Below are 25,025 nucleotides of genomic sequence, written 5' to 3' on the forward strand. Positions count from 1 at the left end.
TTTTTCCCCAGTCTGCAATTTATATAGCATGGCCAATATTTGCCTCCCACTTAGACATGCAGTCTTTAATTTGTACCTTCTCAGTTGATCATGCTAGGAGGACTTTGCACATTTTGGCAGTCACTTTTCTTCTGAAATTATTTTGTCCCATATTTGGCCTCCATCTTCAAAGCACACTTTCTTATCTCTATTATAGGCCTTGTTCAACTGCCTATACTGAAACCATGATATATTATCATAGTTTTTCTTTTTTGTAATTGTTTTTATTGCAAGTAAAAGATTGCTCCCTAAAGAAAGGAGCTTCCAGTAGACTTAGAATAATAGTACATATTTTGTCTTATTACATAAAAAGAGTGGAAACAATTAGGCCTGGGTAACAACAGAAAAATTTGTTTCTAAAATCGATTCGTTTTTTGGGGGGTTTTGCGTTTCGATTTTAAAAAGAATTCCGAAATTTTTCTTTTAAAAAGTTCGATATTTACGAAATTTCGTAAATGTTAAAAAAAATTACGAAACAATAACGAATCAATTTCGAAACAATAACAAATCGATTCGTTAATGGCGGACGCGACCGCGAAATACGCTAAAAAACCTCCAAATGGGACAGGGGGAACTTCTGAAGCTTCCCTCTCCCTCTGTTGTTGACTGTTGGTGTGATATTATAATTTTTTTTCACTAATTAAACAAAAAACAACTATAAAACTTGCCCCAGACATGCGGAAATAATAACGAAACGACTTCAAAACGATAACTAAACAAATACATAACAAATCCGAAACAATTACGAAACGAATTTAAAAATTTGTTTCGTTTTAAAGTTGCTCCAGAATGGTTCGTTATCGCTTTGTTATAAAAAAATAACGAATTTTTAACGAATTACGAATTAACGAAACGAAACCGCCCAGCCCTAGAAACAATGTATTTTAGTAAAGTAGGAAATTTCAACAGAAAACCTGGCGAACATGAGAAGAAATATTTTTTAAAAAGGAAAAAAAGAAAAAAGGAAAGGATTTTTTTATTTCTTCCTGGGTCTTTAAAATGTAACTTCTATTTTGTTTCTTTAGAATATCTTTGTATCACAGCCAATTCATGAACTCATTAAAATAAGTCATCCAGGTTGGTGAAGTTTTTGAGACCTCTGACATGAAGCCAACCATATAAATCAAAAACTTCTGTGATGCCACATTCCACACACACGTTATTTTAGGCCACTTTGTAAAGCGTGCTACCATGCTATTTTTCACCTACCTCCAGTTCATCAAGGGCACTTCCAAGAGTCACTGCCTGTGGTATGAGCTGCACCTTTTGGTTTCCGCCTCCTTGAGAAGCATTAGAAATGACATCAAGAGCATTCTGTATTTCATTACAAACGGAGTCTTTGCTGGCTGCAAGAGACATGATGTCTGAATGTTCCAAACAAGCTGAACAAATTGAATGGAGAAGAGGCAAATTTTCCTTCAGAGAGGCACGTGCTGCTGCAATGTCATCTCGTTGATTGTTGGATTTTAAATCCTGCCAAAGAAAGCAGAAATTTGTCTGTACATAGTTCTGGAGAAGAACAGTATTGAACACTAAAAATTAAAAGTAACATAGCAACTATTTCTATGAACTATGAATTGAAAAGTAATGTAGCAACAACTTCTATGAATCCAGCAAAGAAAAACAATTGACTAATCAAAGAGCACATTTATTTAAATTTATTTAAAACACCAGAAAGTCTGAGACTTTGTTCCTGTTCTTTCCAATTTTATTTTGGAGCTCCATACATTTTTTGTTAATCCCAAAATAGTTTCTCTCAGGTCCCAATATGATCAGGGACTTTTTATACCAATCCTACAGATCAATTTAAGCAAAGGTGGCTTTCTCTCAGAACCAGGAAAACACCACTGGGAGAGAAATTTCATCACTTTACTAAACAAAACAATGTCCATTTCAGATATGGAAAAGGGTCAAGGGTGAAATTATTGAAAATTTTCTTCATGATCTCTATAGGGTACAAAGTGGGGGGGGGGGTTCACTTTAAAAATGTGATAATATACACAAGGCATATGGAACTTGCCCTAGGTCTTGGGTTGAAGGAGGAAAGCAACATCTGTAGAGCACATTTTGAGTTAAAGTAGAGATTGGGATGATTTTTTTCCTTCTTCCCTTTCTCTTTCTCTCTCTTCCCTTCTTTTTGTCTCTTTCTTCAAGTCTTCCTTTCTCTACCCTTCTTTCTCTTTTTCCTTCCCTTTCCTCATACCTTTTCCCCTTTCCTTTCTCTTCCTTCTCTCTTCTTTCTTTCTTCCCTCCCCTCCCCCTTTCTTTTCCTTTTCATTCCCCTTTTCCACTTTCTTCCTTTCTCCCTCCCCCTTCATCCTGTCACCTTTTTTCCAAGTGACATCACAGAGGACCACTTCGCTTCTCAACAGCCAATCCAGTGACATCAGGGATTCTATGCAGTCATAAAATTCCCTGCTAGAGTGGAAGGGACTCTATTAGCTCCAGTTAAGGAGACAGATACCTTCAGGTAGTTGTATTGGTCTTCTCCAGAAACAAGAACATGCAAACAAATGTTTTTCTCTTTAGTTGCAGTAGCAGTATAAACACAGCATATACAGTATGTACAGACTATCTTTACAATCCTCCAACATATCATCCACATCAACTTGCAACAACCCTTATCAAATTAACACATGGTTACTACAATCTATATACTATAGTCTCAGGAGTAGCCACCACACCCCAATTACAATAACACCTGTGGATACACCTGAGACACTGATCCTATTATCACTTTAAAAATGTTGTGTAACTTTCAAATCCTGACAAAACATACATACATATTTTGGCATAGATAGATAGATAGATAGATAGATAGATAGATAGATAGCTAGACAGACAGATACATAGACAGATACATAGACAGATAGGTATGTGTGGGGCTGGCTCCTCTTTTTCCTTATATGCTAGGAACTGGAACCATGTTTCTACCCATTACTACAACTGTATCTTAATTTCCTGGAAATCTTCATTGGACCAACAATGTTGAGGCTCAGCGTCACAGCAACATATCTACTACCAGTTGCAGGAGAAGGAGGAGTGATGCTGAGTCAGACTTGGATCAGCGTCAGCTGAAGCGCATTCGTGATATCATTTTGGCCCCGAGTGATTCGGAGGACTTTGCAGGGTTCGGCCCTGAGGACTTAGTAGAGTCAGATTACCGGGGAGTAAAGCGGTTGGCCAGTGAGTCTGACAGTGATAACGATACCCTGAGTAAGAGACTTAAAGATACAGCTGACAATTCCATTTCAGAGGAATTGGAAGCCAGTGAGGATGAAATGGAGGAGGAACTGGATTGGACTCTTGTTAAGAACATTAGGGACATATGCACCCAAGCTACATCCAGCGATGAGTTCGAAGGGTTCCAAGATACTTGGAAGGAAGGTTCATCTTGGCAGGATCAGGAATTAGATCAACGATGGCAGCGTTGGCGTGGCCAAGAAGCAGCAGCTGAGGGAAGTGAGTCAGATGCTAGTAATGAAGATCAATCAAGTGATGGTGACTGTGAATAAATTGAGCACGCTGGGATGTGTAAGTTTGCAGAAGACAAAGTGTTGCTTATGTGCTTTGTGCTGCCTAACCTCTGTTTGGGTCCCTGGTATCCAGCTTTCCTGCCTTGTGTATCTTGACTTTGGAACCTTTCTACGTGAGTGACTTCACCCTGCCTCTGACCTTGGAATCGGCTTTGGACTACGCAACTGCTTATCGGACTTTGTTATTGTTCTGGACTCTGCTTGATATTGAAGCTGTTTTGATTTTGTGTTTGCCACATGCTCAAGTTAACTCCTGCTTTCCTTTTTTGCTGAGCTCAAGTCCTGGAAGATCCAGATTATCACTTCTTTGTTTACCTGCTTGAAGGCTCTTTTGTTTTGCTAATTACACTGCTGTTAAGTGCTGTTTTCAGTTAGAGACTCATTAAAGACTGCTATTAACACTTCAATTGCTGTGTAAGACAATCTCTGCTACCTGAGTCACAACAAATAACTTGTTAAAGCAGAACATGTCACCTCATTGATATATTGCTATTCTCACCCACAACCTGTTCATTCATAGATATAAATGTTTGTCTCTAAACACTTCACTCCATGCATCTGATAAAGTAGAGTTAGAACCTCATCAGATGGTCTCCAAGCTCTGTTTCCATGTGCTTAGGAAGCAGAGCACCAAAGAGTTTCACTGTAAGTGCCCTTGCATCATGTGATGGCCTCCGTGAGGCTCCCATAGGGCTCCATTTCCTAAGCAAATGGAAATGGCACCCCAAGACCATCCAAAAAGTTGGGTGCTTTACAAAAAATATTGAAAATTAAAATCCTTCTAAAACCTGAGGTATTTTTATTGGGTATAACAGATATGAAAATTGAGGAAAACACAGATAAATTGATATTCCTATCCACTACGGCAGCCAGGATGTGCTACGCCAAAAGGTGGAGAAAGGAAGACATACCAACAATAGAAGAATGGAAAAGGAAATATTAGATGTTAAAAATAAGGATAGTCTTAATTATCTAATACAAAGAAATAAAGGAATAGCAGAGATATGTGCAGACTGGACACCACTAAATGAATATTTAATGCAAGAGAAGTGAGAAAACAATAAATAAAAGAAAATATGTTTTAAAAAGTTAACTTGTAAATTTACAATTATCTTAAGTAGACTAGTCGAAAAATTATATAGGTTCAGGAAAATGAAGAAGGGAGTAGGAAAAGGAAGAAACCATCCTTGAAGAACCCTGGAAGTCAAATTGAAGAAGAAGGGAAACCTCGGGTGGTGAAAAACCACTTCTTGACTCTTCTTTTTAACTTTCTGTGCTTTTCCCCTCCCCCCTCTCGTCTTTCTTCCCCCTTCCCCTTTTCCCATACTCTCATTTCTTGCTTTCTTTTTGATTTTTAACGATTATGTAACATAAAAAACTTCAATAAAGAACATATTAAAAAAAGTTGGGTGCTACCCAACTTCAAGCAGCAAAATTCAGGGGACAGGGGGAAAGCAGGGAGAAGATGATGAAAGGCAGAGTAAACATGTGGGAGGCCTGACTATCTCTGAAGATAGGGAAAGATGAGTAAGAACAGTGTAGGGCAGTTCAATCTGCTTTCCCCCACTTTCCACCCACTCGTCTAATGAGGTCATTAGTCTATGAAAACTTACCAACTTCTTTCTTTAGGTAGTCTCAAAGGTTCTACAAGTTCCCTTCATGTACTTACAGCTCTCAGTGTCTCATCAGGCAACCAATCCCAGAATTCCATAGAAAAAAGCCATACCAGTTAAACTTTGTAATGTAGATTCACTTAGAAGAAACCTATAACCTGTCACTACAAAAATAAATAGATAAAGTATCACTTTTTAAATATACAAAGCACTTCATAAACATAAAATTATTTTAATACAGTGTTTCTCAACCTTCCTAATGCCATGACCCCTTAATACAATTCCTCATGTTGTGGTGACCCCCAACCAACATTATTTTCCTGGCTACTCCATAACTGTAATGTTGCTAATGTTATAAATCGTAATATAAATAACTGATATGCAGGATGTATTTTTATTCACCGGGCCAAATTTGGCACAAATATCCAGTACGCCCAAATTTGAATACTGGTAGGGTTGGGGGATTGATTTTGTCATTTGGGAGTTGTAGTTGTTGGGATTTATAGTTTACCTACAATCAAAGACCATTCTGAACTCTACGAATGATGGAATTGAACCAAACTTGGCACACAGAACTCTCATAATCAATAGAAAATACTGGAAGGTTTTGGTGGGCATTGACCTTGAGTTTTGGAGTTGTAGTTCACCTACATCCAGAGAGCACTGTGGACTCAAACAATGATGGATCTGGACCAAACTTGGCACGGATACTCAGTATACCCAAATGTGAATACTGGTATTTATGGTTCACCTACAATCAAAGACAATCAAAGACTGGAAGACTCCAGCAATACATGGAGCGAGAGTTGCCAGATGTTCAAGCTGGGTTTAGAAAAGGCAGAGGAACGAGAGACCAGATTGCCAATATGCGCTGGATAATGGAGAAAGGCAGGGAGTTTCAGAAAAACATCTATTTTTGCTTCATTGACTATTCTAAAGCTTTTGACTGTGTGGATCATAATAAATTGTGGCAAGTTCTTGGTGGGATGGGCATCCCAAGCCACCTTGTCTCTCTCCTGAGGAATATGTACAAGGACCAAGTGGCAACAGTAAGAACTGACCACGGAACAACAGACTGGTTCCAGATTGGGAAAGGTGTACGGCAAGGCTGCATACTCTCACCCAACCTTTTTAACTTGTATGCAGAACACATCATGCGATGTGCGGGGCTTGATGAATGCAAAGCTGGGGTGAAAATTGCTGGAAGAAACATTAACAACCTCAGATATGCAGATGATGCCACTCTGATGGCCGAAAGCGAGGAGGAGCTGAGGAGCCTTCTAATCAAGGTGAAAGAAGGAAGCGCAAAAGCTGGGCTGCAGCTAAACATCAAAAAAACCAAGATTATGGCAACAAGAATGATTGACAACTGGGAAATAGAGGGAGAAAACGTGGAGGCTGTGACAGACTTTGTATTTCTAGGCACAAAGATTACTGCAGATGCAGACTGTGGCCAGGAAATCAGAAGACGCTTACTTCTTGGGAGGAGAGCAATGTCCAGTCTCGATAAAATAGTAAAGAGTAGAGACATCAGACTGGCAACAAAGATCCGCCTAGTCAAAGCCATGGTATTCCCTGTAGTAACCTACGGATGTGAGAGCTGGACCTTAGGGAAGGCTGAGCGAAGGAAGATTGATGCTTTTGAGCTGTGGTGTTGGAGGAAAGTGCTGAGAGTGCCTTGGACTGCGAGAAGATCCAACCAGTCCATCCTCCAGGAAATAAAGCCCGACTGCTCATTGGAGGGAAGGATACTAGAGACAAAACTGAAGTACTTTGGCCACATCATGAGGAGACAGGAAAGCCTAGAGTAGACAATTATGCTGGGGAAAGTGGAAGGCAAAAGGAAGAGGGGCCGACCAAGGGCAAGATGGATGGATGGCATCCTTGAAGTGACTGGACTGACCTTGAAGGAGCTGGGGGTGGTGATGGCCGACAGGGAGCTCTGGCGTGGACTGGTCCATGAGGTCACGAAGAGTCGGAGACGACTGAACAACAACAACAATCAAAGAGTGTTCTGAACCCCACAAATGATAGAATTGGGCCAAGCTTCCTACACATAACCCCCATGACCAACAGAAAATACTGTGTTTTCTGATGGTTTTTGGTGACCCCCCTGACATGCCTTGGTGACCTCCCCAGGGGTCCAGACCCCCAAGTTGAGAAATGCTGTTCTAATAGCTAAGGTGAGCTTTAAAACTGAGGTAAATGCTGTGGTCTCTGGGTGAGTACAAAATGTACAGCAAAAATTGGATGAATGGAGAGAGCGAAATGGAAAAAAAAAAAGAGAGAAAAAAACAACCTGAAGGTTTAAGGAGGAAAATGATGGCTACCTTTGTAGAACACAGTCTACTATGTAAGTAGAACAAAACGTAATTTTTAAAGATTTCTGGAAAAAGAACTGATGGCAAGCACTTCTACATCCACAAAACATCCTGGGATATATAATTAAAAAGTAGAGCATGTTACATCTCAGCCATAAATGTAATTTTCCTAATCACACAAAGAACATTAATCAGTTCCTATAGTTTATTTCACTTTGCATTTCAATATATATTTAAACACATTCTACAGCATTAAAAGGGGGCAGAAAAGGGATTGGCTTTGACTTTTCTTGTTCCGAAAAACAAAATAATTACCATCTAAATTTTTCTGTGTCATTTATATGCTCTACCATAAAAACTCTCATAAATGCAGTTTAATTACTATCTAACAATACCCTTAAGGTTAATGATACTTGCATGTACTTCAAGATCCATTAATATTTTTTTTCTTGTGGCATCTTGTTTTCTTTCCTATATAAATGTTTAATACACATTTCAAAGAAATCTGTCATGCAAAGTATAAATACACAGCGCTACCGAAACATTTTTTGCTTGGTGTCTTGGTTTTTAGGCCTGCTCCTGGGTTATTTGGGACACTGATTCAGAACATTGTATTGAATAGAGCACATCAGCTCTAATTTCTTAGATATGGTTATCATGATTTGGAGGGGGGGGGGCAAGCAGATGAAGAATGGTACATGGCATGTGTTCTATATCTCAAAACCTAGAACTGATTGGGAAAAGTGGTACCATTTTTTTGGAATCAGCAGGTCAAATATAGCCATAAAACAGGGCTAACATTTGAGGCACCAAAATGTGGTCAGAGTTATAAGCTGGATATAGTACACCGCCATATTAAGTAGTTTCAGAATGGAGATTAACTTGTGAATTATATGGCAGTATATGCTCATATACCATATATTCTGGCATATAAGACGACTGGGCGTATAAGACGACCCCCAACTTTTCCAGTTAAAATATAGAGTTTGGGATATACTCGCCGTATAAGACTACCCCTCTTCCAACATGCACCAAATAATTTTTTTTAATGTATCAGATTTGATTTCCACAGGAGTAATTTTCCTATTATTGTACCTCCTTCTCTGCCTCTCAGAACTCGCTCATGTGCACCTGCACCGCTTCACTGCAGTCTCCAGGAGCAAGATCTGAGAGGCAGAGGAGGAGGTACGGTAATAGGATACAAGAGTGGGCCAGACAGGTAAAAGAGGTGTGTTTGTCTGAGCCCAGAGGCACTCTATCTCTTTTTTCCATACTCCGGGTGCCCCGGACGCCTGCAGCTTGCTCCGCCCTTCACTTACACCTTCCTGGTGAGGTGCCCCTTCACCTCACCATCAGGGCCGCATTAAGTCTACAAATCCTGATGAATGGATTTTCTTCTACCATACTTGTACAGCATTGCTCTTAATGCTTTCATACAGTTGCTGCATACGGCAGGAATGTGGCCACTGCCATTTTTGAACTCCCCCCAGGTGGGAATACCAACCTCCTCTCCAGAAGCACCACTAAACACAGTAAAATAATAATAATAATGATAATAATAATAATAATGAAGCAAACTCACCCGGTTTCCATGGGATGGCTACCGGAGTTCTCCTGGCATATACAAATGACCCGCTAGGAGAAAGGGGGAGGAGGAAAATCACTCCTGCCCCCTTCCTTCTCCTGCCGCATAATTTGTACATGCCCTATCTCATGGAGGCCGGGTGAGTTCTGTTTCTTTTTTACTGTGTTGGGGGGGGGGGTTCTGGGAGGGGGTTAAGTGTCCCGGTGTTGTACTGGGAAGTCCAACATCTGGACACACACCCCAGAAAGGGTGAGATTTCTGGTGTAATTATAGATGGGCCCCCTGGAACATCCACATTTTTTAAACGTGGATGCTGCTGGGATAAGAGCCTGTTAGGAAAGGCCCTAGTATTCCTGTCCATTAATAATATGCACCCTGATTAACCCTAGCTCCCTACTTACTTTCGTGGACCATTTTCTACTCATGAACAATGATCAAAATTACCTTCATAGAACTCACATCGCCATATCGAATTGTGCCATTGTTTGTAAGCCGCCCTGAGTCCCCCCTCGGGGGTGAGAAGGGCGGGGTATAAGTAATTGAAATAAATAAATAATAAATATGAAAATATCTGTGTAAAGGAGTCGTTAAACTGCTGCCACCAATTGTAAAGAAGACCGTTTCAATGCCACCGAATGCCACCAAATGTGAAGGTGCGAGTGGTAAAACACCCACTGCCACCTAATCTATGAGGGAAGCCGGGCAACGATCAATATCAGCCTAGGAACTATTTTATAAAGGGACTGTTTCTGGCTGACTTTATTATTGCAGGCTGTTCAACTTAGAAGAAACTGTATCAGGCAAGACTTGAGGAGAACAGTAACAAGTTTATTTTAACAGCAGTATAATAAGTTTAACTGTTTCTTCAAAAGAGGCACAAATCTTGATGGTTACAATAGTAATGTTTCATGAGTAATCTCAGGCACAGTCTTCAAGAAGTTTCTTTAAGCAGATGTAACCCTTCTGGATAACTGCCCTAATATAACAACTAAGCTAAAAGGCTTATTTTCACAGAATTCCCTATAGCACACTGGCTACAGACACATTCCCTGAATCTCCACCTAGAGACTCAGTGTTCTCTCAGTAGCTCTCCGGCCACTGACTAATTCCCTGTTTCTCCCACTAGAGAAATCAGGCCCTTCCTGTAGCTCACCGGCTTACAACTACAATCCCTGAATCTCCACCCTGAGACTCAGTGTTCTCTCAGTAGCTCTCTGGCCACTGACTGACTTTTTAAAACACAGCTGCCTCCTGAAGAGGCAGTTGGCTCCGCCCCTGTTGCTATGGCAGCCCAGCTAACACCAAGCCACCCTCTCCCACAAAACATAATCTCCCATACTTACCATCCCTAAACCACTGTCCAAACTACACATAACCAAAGAAATAAAACTTACACATCGTCACAAGTCCAACATCTGGACACACACCCCAGAAAGGGTGAGCTTTCTGGTGTGATTATAGATGGGCCCTCTGGAACATCCACATTTTTTAAACGTGGATGCTGCTGGGATAAGAGCCTGTTAGGAAAGGCCCTAGTATTCCTGTCCATTAATAATATGCATCCTGATTAACCCTAGCTCCCTACTTACTTTCGTGGACCATTTTCTACTCATGAACAGTGATCAAAATTACCTTCACAGAACTCACATCCCCATATGAAAATATCTGTGGTTTATCACTTAACAGAATGAAGCATCTCCTGTGGCAAAAAAATCCATACATTTTAGTGATTTATGATGGCAAATCTTAACCCCAAACTGTTTCCTTCTGAAGTATATTGAGCATTAGCAACAATTGAAATTAATATAGCAAAATGTCAATGCCAGAAAATGAAACATTGAAAAACAATCTTGAATTCTTCATAAAGCACTGGTTCCCAAACTTTAGCACCCAGATCTTGTTGGTATGTAATTCCAAGGAACTCTGTCCAGCACAGGCAATGGTCAGGGCTTCTTGAAGTGGCAGTTAAACAACATTCAAGGGTCCAAGTTTAGGAACCACTTTTCTTAAATGTTTATTTCAAGAGTCCATAAGAATTAATATGAAATTATTCTACAATTATTTGTATTTTCCATCTATACTAAATGCACAAATCCAATTCAGGTGCAAATGTGTTTATTTATTTATTTACAGCTTTTGTATTCTGCCCTTCTCACCCCACAGAGGACTCAGGGCAGATTACAGTGTACACATATATGGCAAACATCAAATGCCAATTTTTGACATACCAACATATACAGACATACACAGAGGCTATTTAACTTTTTCTGGCCGCCAGGGGAGCTATCGCTTTCATCGTCCATCTGCGACACTGATGAAGCACCTCTGCATTCCCCACATGCTTCCCCGCTGGAATGCTTTGCTGGAGTCTTCTTTATGGCCTCATAAATCAGTTAATTTAGCCTCTCCACACTTTAAGGTGGTACATTATTTTCCTACTTGACCAATGCAACTGTCTTTCGGTTTGCAAAGGTCGACAACAGGCTACACACAATTGGTTGGAAACCCACTCTGACCCGGGCTGGCTTCAAACTCATGACCTTTTGGTCAGAGTGATCTTAATGCAGCAGACACTCAGCCAGCTGCACCACAATATATCTCTGACTTCTAGAAGAAAGGCTTTGTAATTATAATTTTTAGGCCACAGCAATTTAGAACAAGAGACAGTTTGCAGACAAGGTTACATGGATATAGTACTGAATGCTGTTGTAGCAAAGCCCATATAAATGAAGTATATCAACAAATAGCTTGCAGCACAGCCAATAAACATATAATTTATACTAAATGTACCAGCAAGAAGGACATATGATTACATAGGAACTGTGTTCTCTTGATTCTGCTTACAACCAGCCACATTTAACAACCTTGAAATGACAGGATATTACAATGAAGACACAGATGACTCAAAGGCAGTTACCTAGATAAGCCTTTCTGCCAAATTTATGAAGCTCAGAATGTAAGTTTCATTAAATTACAGTCTAGATCTACCAGTCAAACCTCAGCTATCATGCTGAAAATACTATAAAAAGATATGGCTTTGCTGCTGGATGTAGATATTTCATAGAACTCTTTCAATAAAAATAAAGCACCATCTTCCTGATTCCAAGATAAACACAGTGCAATTAATCAAAGATGTTTCCAGATTGTAAACAGTGTTGGGGCCTAAATACTAGGCTTGTGCACAGATTCATTTTCAAAAACGGTCTTCGGCTGGTCTGACTGGTTTGTCTGGTTGAAACACCTGTAACAGCATGGGCTCCGCTACCATTTTTTCCTGCCCAACAGAACAGTGGCTGCCGAAAAATGGCTGTTTACTGTTTCTTTCAGTTACACATTTAGTGTAGGGAGGGAAACAGCCTCTAAAAAGATCCCAGGAAGAGGAATTTCTTAAGACCTTGCCTTAAACCCAGGTCTCCTTGAAAGACAGAAGGGAAAGGATCACAGAAAGAGTGATGTCTTAACTCTGGTCCTTTTAATCCAGTCATGCCAGACTAATCAGATCTCTTTTTTCGATAGAGTTACAAGCTGGGTAGATGTGGGGAATGCCGTGGATGTAGCGTACCTGGATTTCAGTAAGGCCTTCGACAAGGTCCCCCATGACCTTCTGGCAAGGAAACTAGTCCAATGTGGGCTAGGCAAAACTACGGTGAGGTGGATCTGTAATTGGTTAAGTGGACGAACACAGAGAGTGCTCACTAATGCTTCCTCTTCATCTTGGAAAATAGTGACAAGTGGAGTGCCTCAGGGTTCCGTCCTGGGCCCGGTCCTGTTCAACATCTTTATTAATGACTTAGATGAAGGGCTAGAAGGCATGATCATCAAGTTTGAGGATGACACCAAATTGGGAGGGATAGCCAATAGTCCAGAGGACAGGAGCAGAATTCAAAACGATCTTGACAGATTAGAGAGATGGGCCAAAACTAATAAAATGAAGTTCCAACAGTGACAAATGTAAGATACTCCACTTTGGCAGAAAAAATGAAATGCAAAGATACAGAATGGGTGACGCCTGGCTCGAGACCAGTACGTGTGAAAAAGATCTTGGAGTCCTCGTGGACAACAAGTTAAACATGAGCCAACAATGTGATGTGGTGGCAAAAAAAGCCAATGGGATTTTGGCCTGCATCAATAGGAGCATAGTGTCTAGATCTAAGGAAGTAATGCTACCCCTCTATTCTGCTTTGGTTAGACCACATCTGGAATATTGTGTCCAATTCTGGGCACCACAATTCAAGAGAGATATTGACAAGCTGGAATGTGTCCAGAGGAGGGCGACTAAAATGATCAAGGGTCTGGAGAACAAGCCCTATGAGGAGCGGCTTAGGGAACTGGGCATGTTTAGCCTGAAGAAGAGAAGGCTGAGAGGAGATATGATAGCCATGTATAAATATGTGAGAGGAAGCCACAGGGAGGAGGGAGCAAGCTTGTTTTCTGCTTCCTTGGAGACTAGGACGCAGAACAATGGTTTCAAACTACAAGAGAGGAGATTCCATCTGAACATGAGGAAGAACTTCCTGACTGTGAGAGCCATTCAGCAGTGGAACTCTCTGCCCCGGAGTGTGGGGGAGGCTCCTTCTTTGGAAGCTTTTAAGCAGAGGCTGGATGGCCATTTGTCAGGGGTGATTTGAATGCAATATTCCTGCTTCTTGGCAGGGGGTTGGACTGGATGGCCCATGAGGTCTCTTCCAACTCTTTGATTCTATGATTCTATGATTCTTAATGAACAAATTATCTGTTCTGAATGTGCCCAACAGACAGAGAGAAAAACCATCCCTACCGAGGGAGGCTCCCATCACTTCTCCGGACTGAGGCGAAAGAGGTGACTCTTGTCACTCCCATGAAAAGGAGCTAGGAGAGAGTGGGGGCTGACTCCCCTCTTGATAACTGTGGTCTACCTCAGCCCTCCTCCTGCTCACTTTCTGTGGAGCAGAACAGCCTCTCCACCACACTACATGTTGCTGAGGGGCGCTCCAGGCAGAGGTCGGCACTCTTTACACCGGCGCACCCCCTACCATCACTTGCAAGAGCAACAGCAGCAGCAGCCAAGGAAGCAGTTGCTGGCAAGTCAAACAGCCAGTGAGCCAGATATTAATGAAGGATATAAGAATAAACAATGCCTAATATGATGGAAGGGAGGGGCTAAGAAGTCACCCCTCCATTGCCACCAAAAGGCCAGATCAAAAAAAAATCTGAGAACACAGAAATGCTGGACTACACCAACAACCACCATGTCAGACTACACAGAGAAGCCATTGAAATCCACAAGCATGTGGACAATTTCAACAGAAAGGAAGAGACCATGAAAATGAACAAAATCTGGCTACCAGTATTTAAAAATTCTAAAATTACAACAGCAAAACAACAGAGAGGAAACAACCAGGCACAGATTAACACCTCCCAGCAAGAGATTTTCCCAGGCTCAGGCAGGCTTTCAAATGGTAATGAAGGTGATCAGTTGAAACATTCACACCTAGCTGCAGCAGGGAAGAGCTCCTTGCCCCACCCCAGCCATTCCACAGATATATAAACTAGGCCTGGGCGGTTTCGTTTCGTTATTTTGTAATTCGTTAATAATTCGTTAATTTTTCCAATTACAAAACGATAACGAACCATTCTGGAGCAATTATTTAAAAAAACGAATTTTTAAATACGTTTTGTAAATGCTTCGTATTTCGTTATTGTATTCGTTTTGTTATTGTTCCGAGATCGTTTCGTTATTATTTCCGCATGTCTGGGCCAGTTTTATGGTTTAATTAGTGAAAAAAAATAATAATATCACACCAACAGTCAAGAACAGAGAGAGAGGGAAGCTTCAGAAGTTTTTGGAGGTTTTTTAGCGTATTTCGCGGTCGCGTCCGCCATTAACGAATCGATTCGTTATTGTTTCGGAAATCGATTCGTTAATTTTTTACTATTTACGAAATTTCGTAAATAACGAACTTTTTAAAAGGAAAATTTTGTAATTATTTTAAATATCGAAACAAAAAAAAAACCCCAAATACAAATCGATTTTAGAAACAAATTTTTGCGTTGTTACCCAGGCCTAATATAAACCCATTGTCCTAATTCCAACAGACCTCACTACCTCTGAGGATGCTTGCCATAGATGCAGGCGAAACGTCAGGAGAAATGCCTCTAGAACATGGCTCTATAGCCCGAAAAAACCCACAAGAACCTACCAAAAACAAATCCTTTGGCTTCTCAGATCAAAAATGGATTTCTGTCCTCCCGTATTCAGGTAGATTCTGAAAAACAGATCAAGGCCCCCACCAAAACCTGGGGCACCAAAATGGATTGTGGTTTACCTGAATTGCACAATGCTACAAAATACCCTTAAAACATCATATCCTTCTCTTTTTTTAATTCAGTGCTGGGGAAATGGAAGGCAAAAGGAAGAGGGGCTGACCAAGGGCAAGATGGATGGATGGCATCCTTGAAGTGACTGGACTGACCTTGAAGGAGCTGGGGGTGGTGACGGCCGACAGGGAGCTCTGGCGTGGGCTGGTCCGTAAGGTCACGAAGAGTCGGAGACGACTGAACGAATGAACAACAACAAACAAAATACCCTTAAAACATCATATCCTTCTCTTTTTTTAATTCATTTTATTAAACAATTAACAACATACAAAATACAAAATAATGAACATTTTACAAACACAACCTCACCACCTAGGCCTGAACAAGTATCATTTCCTCTGTCATACATTTATGAGTCAACCACTAAACAAATGTCGTATCCAAAATTCTTGACCAACAGGGTTATATTGTTTTTCCTTATCACTTTCTAACATATATTTAATGAAAGCCAACCAATATTAGATTCTGATATTTCCCTCTAAACTCCCTCATTTCCATTGATAGTTTTCTATTTAAGGCTACATACCTCCCCATACCATGCTTCCAGTGTCATATTGGTTACTATCTTCCAATTCCTTACAATAATAAGTGTCACCACTGTTAGTAAAATAATCACTAATTCTTTCTTTTCCATTTCTAAATTCAACTTTGTGGCATCCATTAGTAATGCTAACCTAGCATCTGCTGCTACTGCCCTCCTTTAGAGCCAGTAAACTATTTAATTATGAATATTATGAATATCAAAATATTGTAAGATATAGAGTTCTTCTTAAAATGCTTCTTACAGTCCGTTATTATTGAAGGATCTTGGTTGTGATAGAAGATATCTATATTACTCAGTCTGATGATGAGGTCCTTGGCCATGCCTTAGCCGTGCCTTGCCTTGGCCGTGCCTTAGCCGTGCCTTGCCTTGGCCGTGTCTTGGCCGTACCTTAGCCGTGCCTTAGCCGTGCCTTGCTTTGGCCGTACCTTAGCCGTGCCTTGCTTGGCCGTGCCTTAGCCGTGCCTTGCCTTGGCCGTGCCTTGCCTTGGCCATGCCTTGCTTTGGCCGTGCCTTGCTTTGGCCGTGCCTTGCCTTTGCCATGCCTTAACCGTGTCTTGCCTTGGCCGTGCCTTAGCCGTGCCTTGCCTTGGCCGTGCCTTAGCCGTGCCTTGCCTTGGCTGTGCCTTAGCCGTGCCTTGCCTTGGCTGTGCCTTAGCCGTGCCTTAGCCGTGCCTTAGCCGTGCCTTAGCCGTGCCTTAGCCGTGCCTTGCCTTAGCCGTGCCTTGCCTTGGCCGTGCCTTAGCCATGCCTTGCCTTGGCCGTGCCTTGGCCGTGCCTTGCCTTGGCCGTGCCTTAGCCATGCCTTGCCTTGGCCGTGCCTTAGCCGTGCCTTGCCTTGGCCGTGCCTTAGCCGTGCCTTGCCTGGGCCGTGCCTTAGCCGTGCCTTGCCTTGGCCGTGCCTTAGCCATGCCTTGCCTTGGCCGTGCCTTGGCCGTACCTTGCCTTGGCCGTGCCTTGACCGTGCCGTACCTTGGCCGTGCCTTGCCTTGGCTGTGCCTTGGCCGTGCCATGCCTTGCCTTGGCCGTGCCTTAGCCGTGCCTTGCCTTGGCCGTGCCTTAGCCGTGCCTTGCCTTGGCCGTGCCTTAGCCGTGCCTTGCCTTGGCCGTGCCTTGCCTTGGTCGTGCCTTGCCTTGCCCGGGCCGTGCCTTAGCCGTGCCTTGCCTTGGCCGTTCCTTAGCCGTGCCTTGCCTTGGCCGTGCCTTAGCCGTGCCTTGCCTTGTCCGTGCCTTAGCCGTGCCTTGCCTTGGCCGTGCCTTAGCCGTGCCATGCCTTGGCCGTGCCTTAGCCGTGCCCTGCCCTGCTTTGCCCGGGCCGTGCCCTGCCCTGCCTTGCCTTGCCTTGCCCGGGCCCTGCCCTGCCTTGCCTTGTCTTGCCTTGCCTGGGCCCTACTCTGCCTTGCCTTGCCCGGGCCCTGCCCTGCCCTGCCCTACCTTGCCTTGCCTGGGCCCTGCCCTGCCCTGCATTTTGTTTGGATTGTGGATCGCAGCAATCTCAGGCAACATATGCAATGGTAAGGGACGTTTAGAGCTGCAGTCCACTGACATCTGGAGAGCATAGAATTCCCATTCTTGTTGTTCATTCGTTCAGTCGTTTCTGACTCTTCGTGACTTCATGGACCAGCCCACGCCAGAGCTCCCTGTCGGCCGTCACCACCCCCAGCTCCTTCAAGGTCAATCCAGTCACTTCAAGGATAACACCCATTCTTAGATTAAATTACACGAGGAAGTAGTGTATGAGAGGGAGGATAATTGATATAAGTTGCACATCCACTTCTAAAATCTCCACATTAGTTGGAAAATGAAATATGAAAGGTTTTTCACATATTGTAGCAGCATAAGATTATTAATATAACTGGCATATCATAGTGTACAATGTTGGAAGAACAATATTAATATTCCCATTGTACCAGATTTCCACTTACAGGCACACCCACTACAAGGGCTTTCACATGAATTCAGTTTCACATTCCATCGCTCTTTTGGAGTGGCAGTTGAATTTATACTTCACATTGGCAATAGGACAGTGAGGCCCACAATCCTTGAGCAAAGAAAATCAAAGTGCTTAAAAAATAAATAGGTCAGGGAACTCAAAAAGGCTGGCCAGGGGGACTGCAGTTATTAGCACTCTAACAGCATCTGCTATTTGTAGATGCCTAATGATAGGGCCAGCCCTCACTATTCATTTTGACCACTAGAAGTTGGCAAAAGTGAATAAAAGCAGTCATTACTGAAGCCTGCCTTCTCAAGACAAAGTGGTACATGCAGAGAGAAATTTTACTTAGGAACTCGAACACAAGGTTTAAGTAACAGGCAATAGAATTCAGCCAAGTCAGCTCAACGCCAGTTTCACTTGTTTATTTGTTTTCCGACTGTATTTTATTTCCACAGTAAATTTATTTATTTATTTATTTATTTATTTGACTTGTATACCGCTACTCACAATTTGGCTCGGAGCTGTTTACAGCAGTAGATTAAAACAATACAATTAACTTTAAAATACAATAATAAAAACGAGAACAGACATAGTCCCGAGTTATTCACCCATCGAAAGCTTGTCAGAAGAGAAAGGTTTTACAGGCTCTCCGAAAAGCAAGTAGGTCTTGGATAGTTCGGGTTTCAACTGCTAAGGCATTTCATAAATAAGGGGCTACTCTTACGAGAAGGCTCTCTGCCTAGTAGAGGACAGATGATAAGTCCGGATGTTGGGGACTTCAAGCAAATTTTGGTTTTCGGACCGAAGTAATCTCTGGGGTTGGTAGGGGGATAAGCAGGCCCTCTGGTACACCGGCCCCAGGCCATGTAAGGCCTTAAAGGTTAATACCAACACCTTTAAAGTAATCCGGTACTCAATCGGTAGCCAGTGCAGCTGTTGTAGAATTGGGGTGATACGACACCTCGCCGGCACCCCTCAAATATTTATTTATTTATTTATTTATTTATTTACAGCAGTAGTTCTCAACCTTCCTAATGCCGTGACCCCTTAATCTAGTCCCTCATGTTGTGGTGACCCCCAACCATAATATTGTTTTCGTTGCTACTTCATAACAGTCATAAATCATAATGTAAATATCTGATATGCAGGATGCATTTTCATTCACTCGACCAAAGTGGGCACAAATACCCAATACACCCAAATGTGAATGCTAGTGGGGTTGGGAGAGGATTGATTTTGTAATTTGGGAGTTGTAGTTGCTGGGATTTATAGTTCACATAATCAAAGAGCATTCTGAACTCCACCAGCGATGGATTTGAACCAAGCTTGGCTCCCATGACTAATGGAAAACGCTGGAAGGGTTTGATGGGCATTGACCTTGAGTTTGGGAGTTGTAGTTCACCTATATCTAGAGAGCACTATGGACTCATGCCATGGTGGATCTGGAACAAACTTGGCACGAATACTCCATTTGCCCAAATGTGAATACTGGTGGAGTTTGGAGAAATTAGAGCTTGACATTCGGGAGTTGTAGTTGCTGGGATTTATAGTTCACCTCCAATCAAAGAGCATTCTGAACTGCACCTACAATAGAATTGGGTAAAACTTCCCACACAGAGCCCCCATGACCAACAGAAAATATTGTGTTTTCTTATGGTCTGTGGCGACCCCTCTGACACCCCCTCGCGACCCCCTCAGGGGTCCCGACCCCCAGGTTGAGAAACCCTGATTTACAGCATTTCTACCCCACACTTCTCAACCCCCGGGGGGAGGGTGCGGAGACTCAGAGCAGCTAACATAGGCAACAATTCGATGCCACAATATTAATAGACAACAATATAAAACCATTAGTATATAAAAAATTTAAAACAGTAATAGTAATTAAATAATCACATCACATAACCTCAGCAAGCGAGAGTCCAAAAGTGGCAGGCCCAAACCCAGTACCTCAACCAATGGCTGATACCCAATGAGAGACTCCCCCCTGGGCACACAGAGGACTGGGCGACCTGGAAGGCACTGAACAGACTGCGCTCTGGCACCACGAGATGCAGAGCCAACCTTCAGAAATGGGGCTACAAAGTGGAATCCTCGACATACGAGTGTGGAGAAGAGCAAACCACTGACCACCTGCTGCAATGCACCCTGAGCCCTGCCACATGCACAAGGGAGGACCTTCTTGCAGCAACACCAGAGGCACTCCAAGTGGCCAGATACTGGTCAAAGGACATTTAATCAACTCTCATACTCACAAATTTTGTAATCTGCTTGTTTGCTTTGCTCTGTTAGAAATGTAATATAATTTGACTGGATGTTCTGACACGACAAATAAAATAAAATCACATAACCGTTTCCTATTACATCACATAGCCGTTTCTAATTATCATAACAGTCATATGGCCCAGTTCGAAGTTTCTGGTGCTGCTGTGCTCACTAGCCGAAAGCCTGTTTACAAAACCATTATTTTAGTTTTTTCCTAAAGGAAAGGAGGAAGGACCTAATCTCACTGGGGAGGGAATCCACAAGTGGGGGGGTCACCACTGAGAAGGCCCTGTCCCTCATCCCCACCAGACGCATTTGCAAGAATGGTGGGCCCGAGAGCAGTGCCTCCCCAGTAGATCTTAAACTATGAGGTGGAACGTAAAGGGAGATACGTTCGGACAAGCATCCATTTAGCTCAGGAGAAACTACAAATAGATCCCCTCCTTTAAATATGGGCTTATTAGATTTCAGGTTTTTTTTAAAAAAAAGTGTTTTCTGTAACCAGCAAATATTTACAGGCTTCAGGATCATGAAGGGGGAAAATGTATGAAGCCCTTGAATTTTACACCAAACGTTAATGCGTTTGTATATGATGGATTTAATGCAAGATCTGAGAATAAATGACTTCCAGCAGCTGCACTTTGGACCCATAAATTGCTCTTGGTAGTGCAAAATCCATACAGGGGAAGAACAGCTGGATAATTTACAACATCAGCATTTGTCAAGAAAAGCAGCAAATGCACATCCTTCTTTTTCAGCTTCTGAAACCACATTCCCCTAAAAAAAATAATAATAATTTAGAAACCATCTTTGCAAAGTGCCTACTTGTTTAAATACTCATACATTATTCCATTTTCAAATGGCAACTTAAAAAGCAGTATTTTTGTTAATATTCAAGAGATTTAAGTGAAATACGAAGAGCATAAATGCCGTATCTCATTTGATATACAATTTAAAAGTGTAAAATTAACCAGCATTTCCCTTATTATGCTTTGCCAGGGTTACGTTCCATTAAAGTTTTCTTTTAAAGAAAAAAATACGCAATTTCATATGACTTCAAAACACACTAACAGGTAGAGATAAGATTTGAAAACAGTTTCTCTCAGAGCTCCACAGAGCTAAAAATACATTGTATTGTCAAAGGCTTTCATGGCTGGAATCACTCGGTTCTTGTGGGTTTTTTCGGGCTATATGGCCATGTTCTAGAGGCATTTCTCCTGACGTTTCGCCTGCATCTATGGCAAGCATCCTCAGAGGTGAAGTCTGCTGGAGCTGGGAAAAAAGGGGTATATATATCTGTGGAATGACCAGGGTGAGACAAAGGGCTTTTGTAAGTTGGGCTAGGTGTGAATCTTTCAACTGACCACCTTGATTAGCATACAATGGGCTGACTGTGCCTGGAGCAAACTCTTCTTGAAAGGTGATTAGATGTCCCTGCCTGTTTTTCTCTCTGCTGTTTTTGCTGTTGCAATTTTAGAATTTTTTAATACTGGTTTGCTCCAGGCACAGTCAGCCCATTGTATGCTAATCAAGGTGGTCAGTTGAAAGATTCACACCTAGCCCAACTTACAAAAGCCTTTTGTCTCACCCTGGTCATTCCACAGATATATAAACCCCTTTTTTCCCAGTTCCAGCAGACCTCACCTCTGAGGATGCTTGCCATAGATGCAGGCGAAACGTCAGGAGAAATGCCTCTAGAACATGGCCATATAGCCCGAAAAAACCCACAAGAACTGAGTAAAATACATTGTTTGCTCACATTATATTTTTACTCAAGTTCTGGGAATCTCAGCTAACCACCCAATAGGAAAGCACATACTCCTATCTTATTTTAATTATTCAGGAAGATGTTTCTCCCACACAGAATAGTATCGCTGTGTTTAACTTATTTCATTAAAGTCGTAACATGAGTGTTTATAGCAATGTCAGCAACTTAATGACCTAATGTTTAGGACTCTGCCGTACAACTCCCTGCAGTCTGAGCTAACATGGTCAGTAGTAAAAGATTGTGAGAATGGAGATCCAAAATCTTCTTCTTAGGTGATCCCTCGTACTCTGAGGATGATGGCAGTGTTCTGTTGGTGAGTCCGTAGTTGACTGTGGAGCCCTATTCTTGATCTGCATTTTCTCCAACAATGAGGGCATTCGTTTCCAGGCGGAAGGTGGTCCCAGTCAGGGTTGGATTGACGCGCCTTCCTCTTGGCACGTTTCTCTCTTTCGCCCTCCATTTGTGCCTCTTCAAACTCCACAGCACTGCTGGTCACAACTGACCTCCATCTGGAGTGCTCAAGGGCCAGGGCTTCCCAGTTCTCAGTGTCTATGCCAGAGTTTTTAAGGTTGGCTTTGAGACCATCTTTACATCTCTTTTCCTGTCCACCAACATTCTATTTTACGTTCTTGAGTTCGGAGTAGAGCAACTGCCTTGGGAGACAGGGGACAACATGGCCAGTCCAGCGGAGTTGATGGCGGAGGACCATCTCTTCAATGCTGGTGGTCTTTGCTTCTTCCAGGCACCCAATGTTTTGGAGGATCGTCCAGAGAGCGCTGCGATTCATTGTGTCGAATGCCTTTGCAAGGTCAATGAATGCCTTGTACAGAGGTTGATTTTGTTCCCTTCATTTTTCTTGGAGCTTTTTTTTTTTTTTTTTTTGGTCGTGTCAGGAGAGACTTGAGAAACTGCAAGTCACTTCTGGTGTGAGAGAATTGGCCATCTGCATGGACGTTGCCCAGGGAACACTCAGATGATTTTGATGTTTTTATCACCCTTGTGGGAGGCTTCTCTCATGTCCCCGTATGAGAAGCTGGAGCTGATAGAGGGAGCTCATCCGCCTCTCCCCGGATTCGAACCTGCGACCTGTCGGTCTTCAGTCCTGCCGGCACAGGGTTTTAACCCACTGCGCCTCTGACAGAGTGGTCTCCGCATGGACATTTAAGTCCCCAGCACTATGAGCCATTGGGACTCCAACGGCAGGCCTGAGATCACCCTGGCTAGCTCAGGCAGTAAGAATATAGCGCAGCATGTATGTATATATTACTAGCAGTCTTCTTCCTCAATTACTCTCAGCTGATTCTATTAAGTGGATGTGATGAAGGTGATATAAATGGTCTAGCCCGCGGCGTTTGTCCCATGATAACTGTTTCACTCATGCAAGAAAACACAAGATATGGCATCACTGAAAGATGAACAAGCCTGTGCAAACTGATTCACAGTTACGATTGACTAATATGGATGTAACACAGACTATGGAAAGCTCTTGTGGAACTGCCAAACTAAAAATAAAACCTCAAGGTTTCAATCCAACTGTAACTCTAAAAGGACAGATGGAGGCCCCATCTATACTAACCATTTAATGCAGTTCAAAGCTAGCTTCAGACTGAGGTGGCTAGAAAACAAATTGCCAAAAAAGTGCATGAAAGAAAACTCCTTAATGTGATTCAGTGCTCTGTGGTGGTTGAAACACAAGATGCAAACTGGCTCTATGATTTCCCACATAATCATCTGTATAGCAAAACAACTTTCTTCAATACTGGTTTGATCAGTATAGATGGAGCCAAAGTGAATTAACATCTATATAAATAAAAATGTAATGTTCGTTTGTGGGATTAACAGAACTAAAAAAACCACTGGACAAATTGACACCAAATTTGGACACAAGACACCTAACAACCCAATGTATGTCCTTCACTCAAAAAATGATTTTGTCATTTTTGGAGTTGTAGTTGCTGGGATTTATAGTTCAACTACAATCAAAGGGCATTCCGAACCCCACCAACAATGGAATTGAACCAAACTTGGCACACAGTTCTCCCATGACCAACAGAAAATACTGGAAGGGTTTGGTGGGCAGTGCCCTTTGGTTTTGGAGTTGTAGTTCACCTACATCCAGAGATCACTGTGGACTCAAACAATGATGTATCTGGACCAAACTCTACATGAACACTCAATGTGCCCAAATGTGAACACTGGTAGAGTTTAGGGAAAATAGAATCTTGACATTTGGGAATTGTAGTTGCTGGGATTTATAGTTCACTTACAATCACAGAGCATTCTGAACCCCACCAACAATAGAATTGGGCCAAACCTCCCACACTGAACCCCCATGTGGGCCACAGCAATGCATGGCAGGGGACGGCTAGTATTCACATAAATGTTGACTTAACAAGTTTGTGTTTTTGTTTTTTTGTTGTGGTTTTTTTATGGAGTGGGTCTAATCCAGTTGACTCTAGATAATTTGATTTAGGTCCAAATCTCCTAAAAGTGACTGCTCAACCTTTAGTTTAAACTAACCAAATATTCATCATGAGCAGGAAACGAAAATAGATATTGATCACATTACTGCTGAAAAATTGGTCACATTAGTGCTGAAAAATGGAGCTCATTTTAATTAAGCAATCAGCAATATAACACTTGAGGAATCCTGATTAGTGTTCCAGTCATAAACAGCACCATGACCTTAAAGGGATATTTGCATGAGCTGTGGTGTTTTCCGTACATAATGCCAGATTTAGTTGCTGTCCCCACATTAAATCTGGCAAAATGTTCGCTTTTGATCCTTTTCTAGAACTCTCTTATCTTCCTAATTATTCAAAGATTGTGTTGGCTTTTTATTATAAGCTTCATCCAAATTGCTATTTTGGGCTTTGTGTAGTTTTAGTTTGGTATTTTAGATTCCTAACCATTCTGGGATTAAGTTGTATTGTATGTTAATTACTTGTGTGAATTGCCTTGTGGGCTGGGGGCCTTTGCCTTGAAATATAAATGCAAATTTTCTAAGATTGTACATGCCTATGAATATTTAAAATAAATCGATAAAATAAAAAGAAAATCACATCTC

General features: G+C 42.1%; 1 protein-coding gene across 1 annotated transcript in view; it reads right to left on the minus strand.

Moving 5' to 3' along the window:
- CTNNA3 (catenin alpha 3) overlaps positions 1-25,025 on the minus strand; it is a 1,221,152-nt gene that overhangs the window by 932,298 nt on the left and 263,829 nt on the right. Inside the window, exon 6 of the mRNA XM_060768919.2 lies at positions 1,249-1,512. Within this exon, the coding sequence (XP_060624902.2) occupies positions 1,249-1,512 (264 nt within the window). The remainder of the gene's footprint in view (positions 1-1,248; positions 1,513-25,025) is intronic.

The sequence above is a fragment of the Anolis sagrei genome, chromosome 3 (genome assembly GCF_037176765.1).
Source record: "Anolis sagrei isolate rAnoSag1 chromosome 3, rAnoSag1.mat, whole genome shotgun sequence".
Taxonomy (NCBI): Eukaryota; Metazoa; Chordata; class Lepidosauria; order Squamata; family Dactyloidae; genus Anolis; species Anolis sagrei.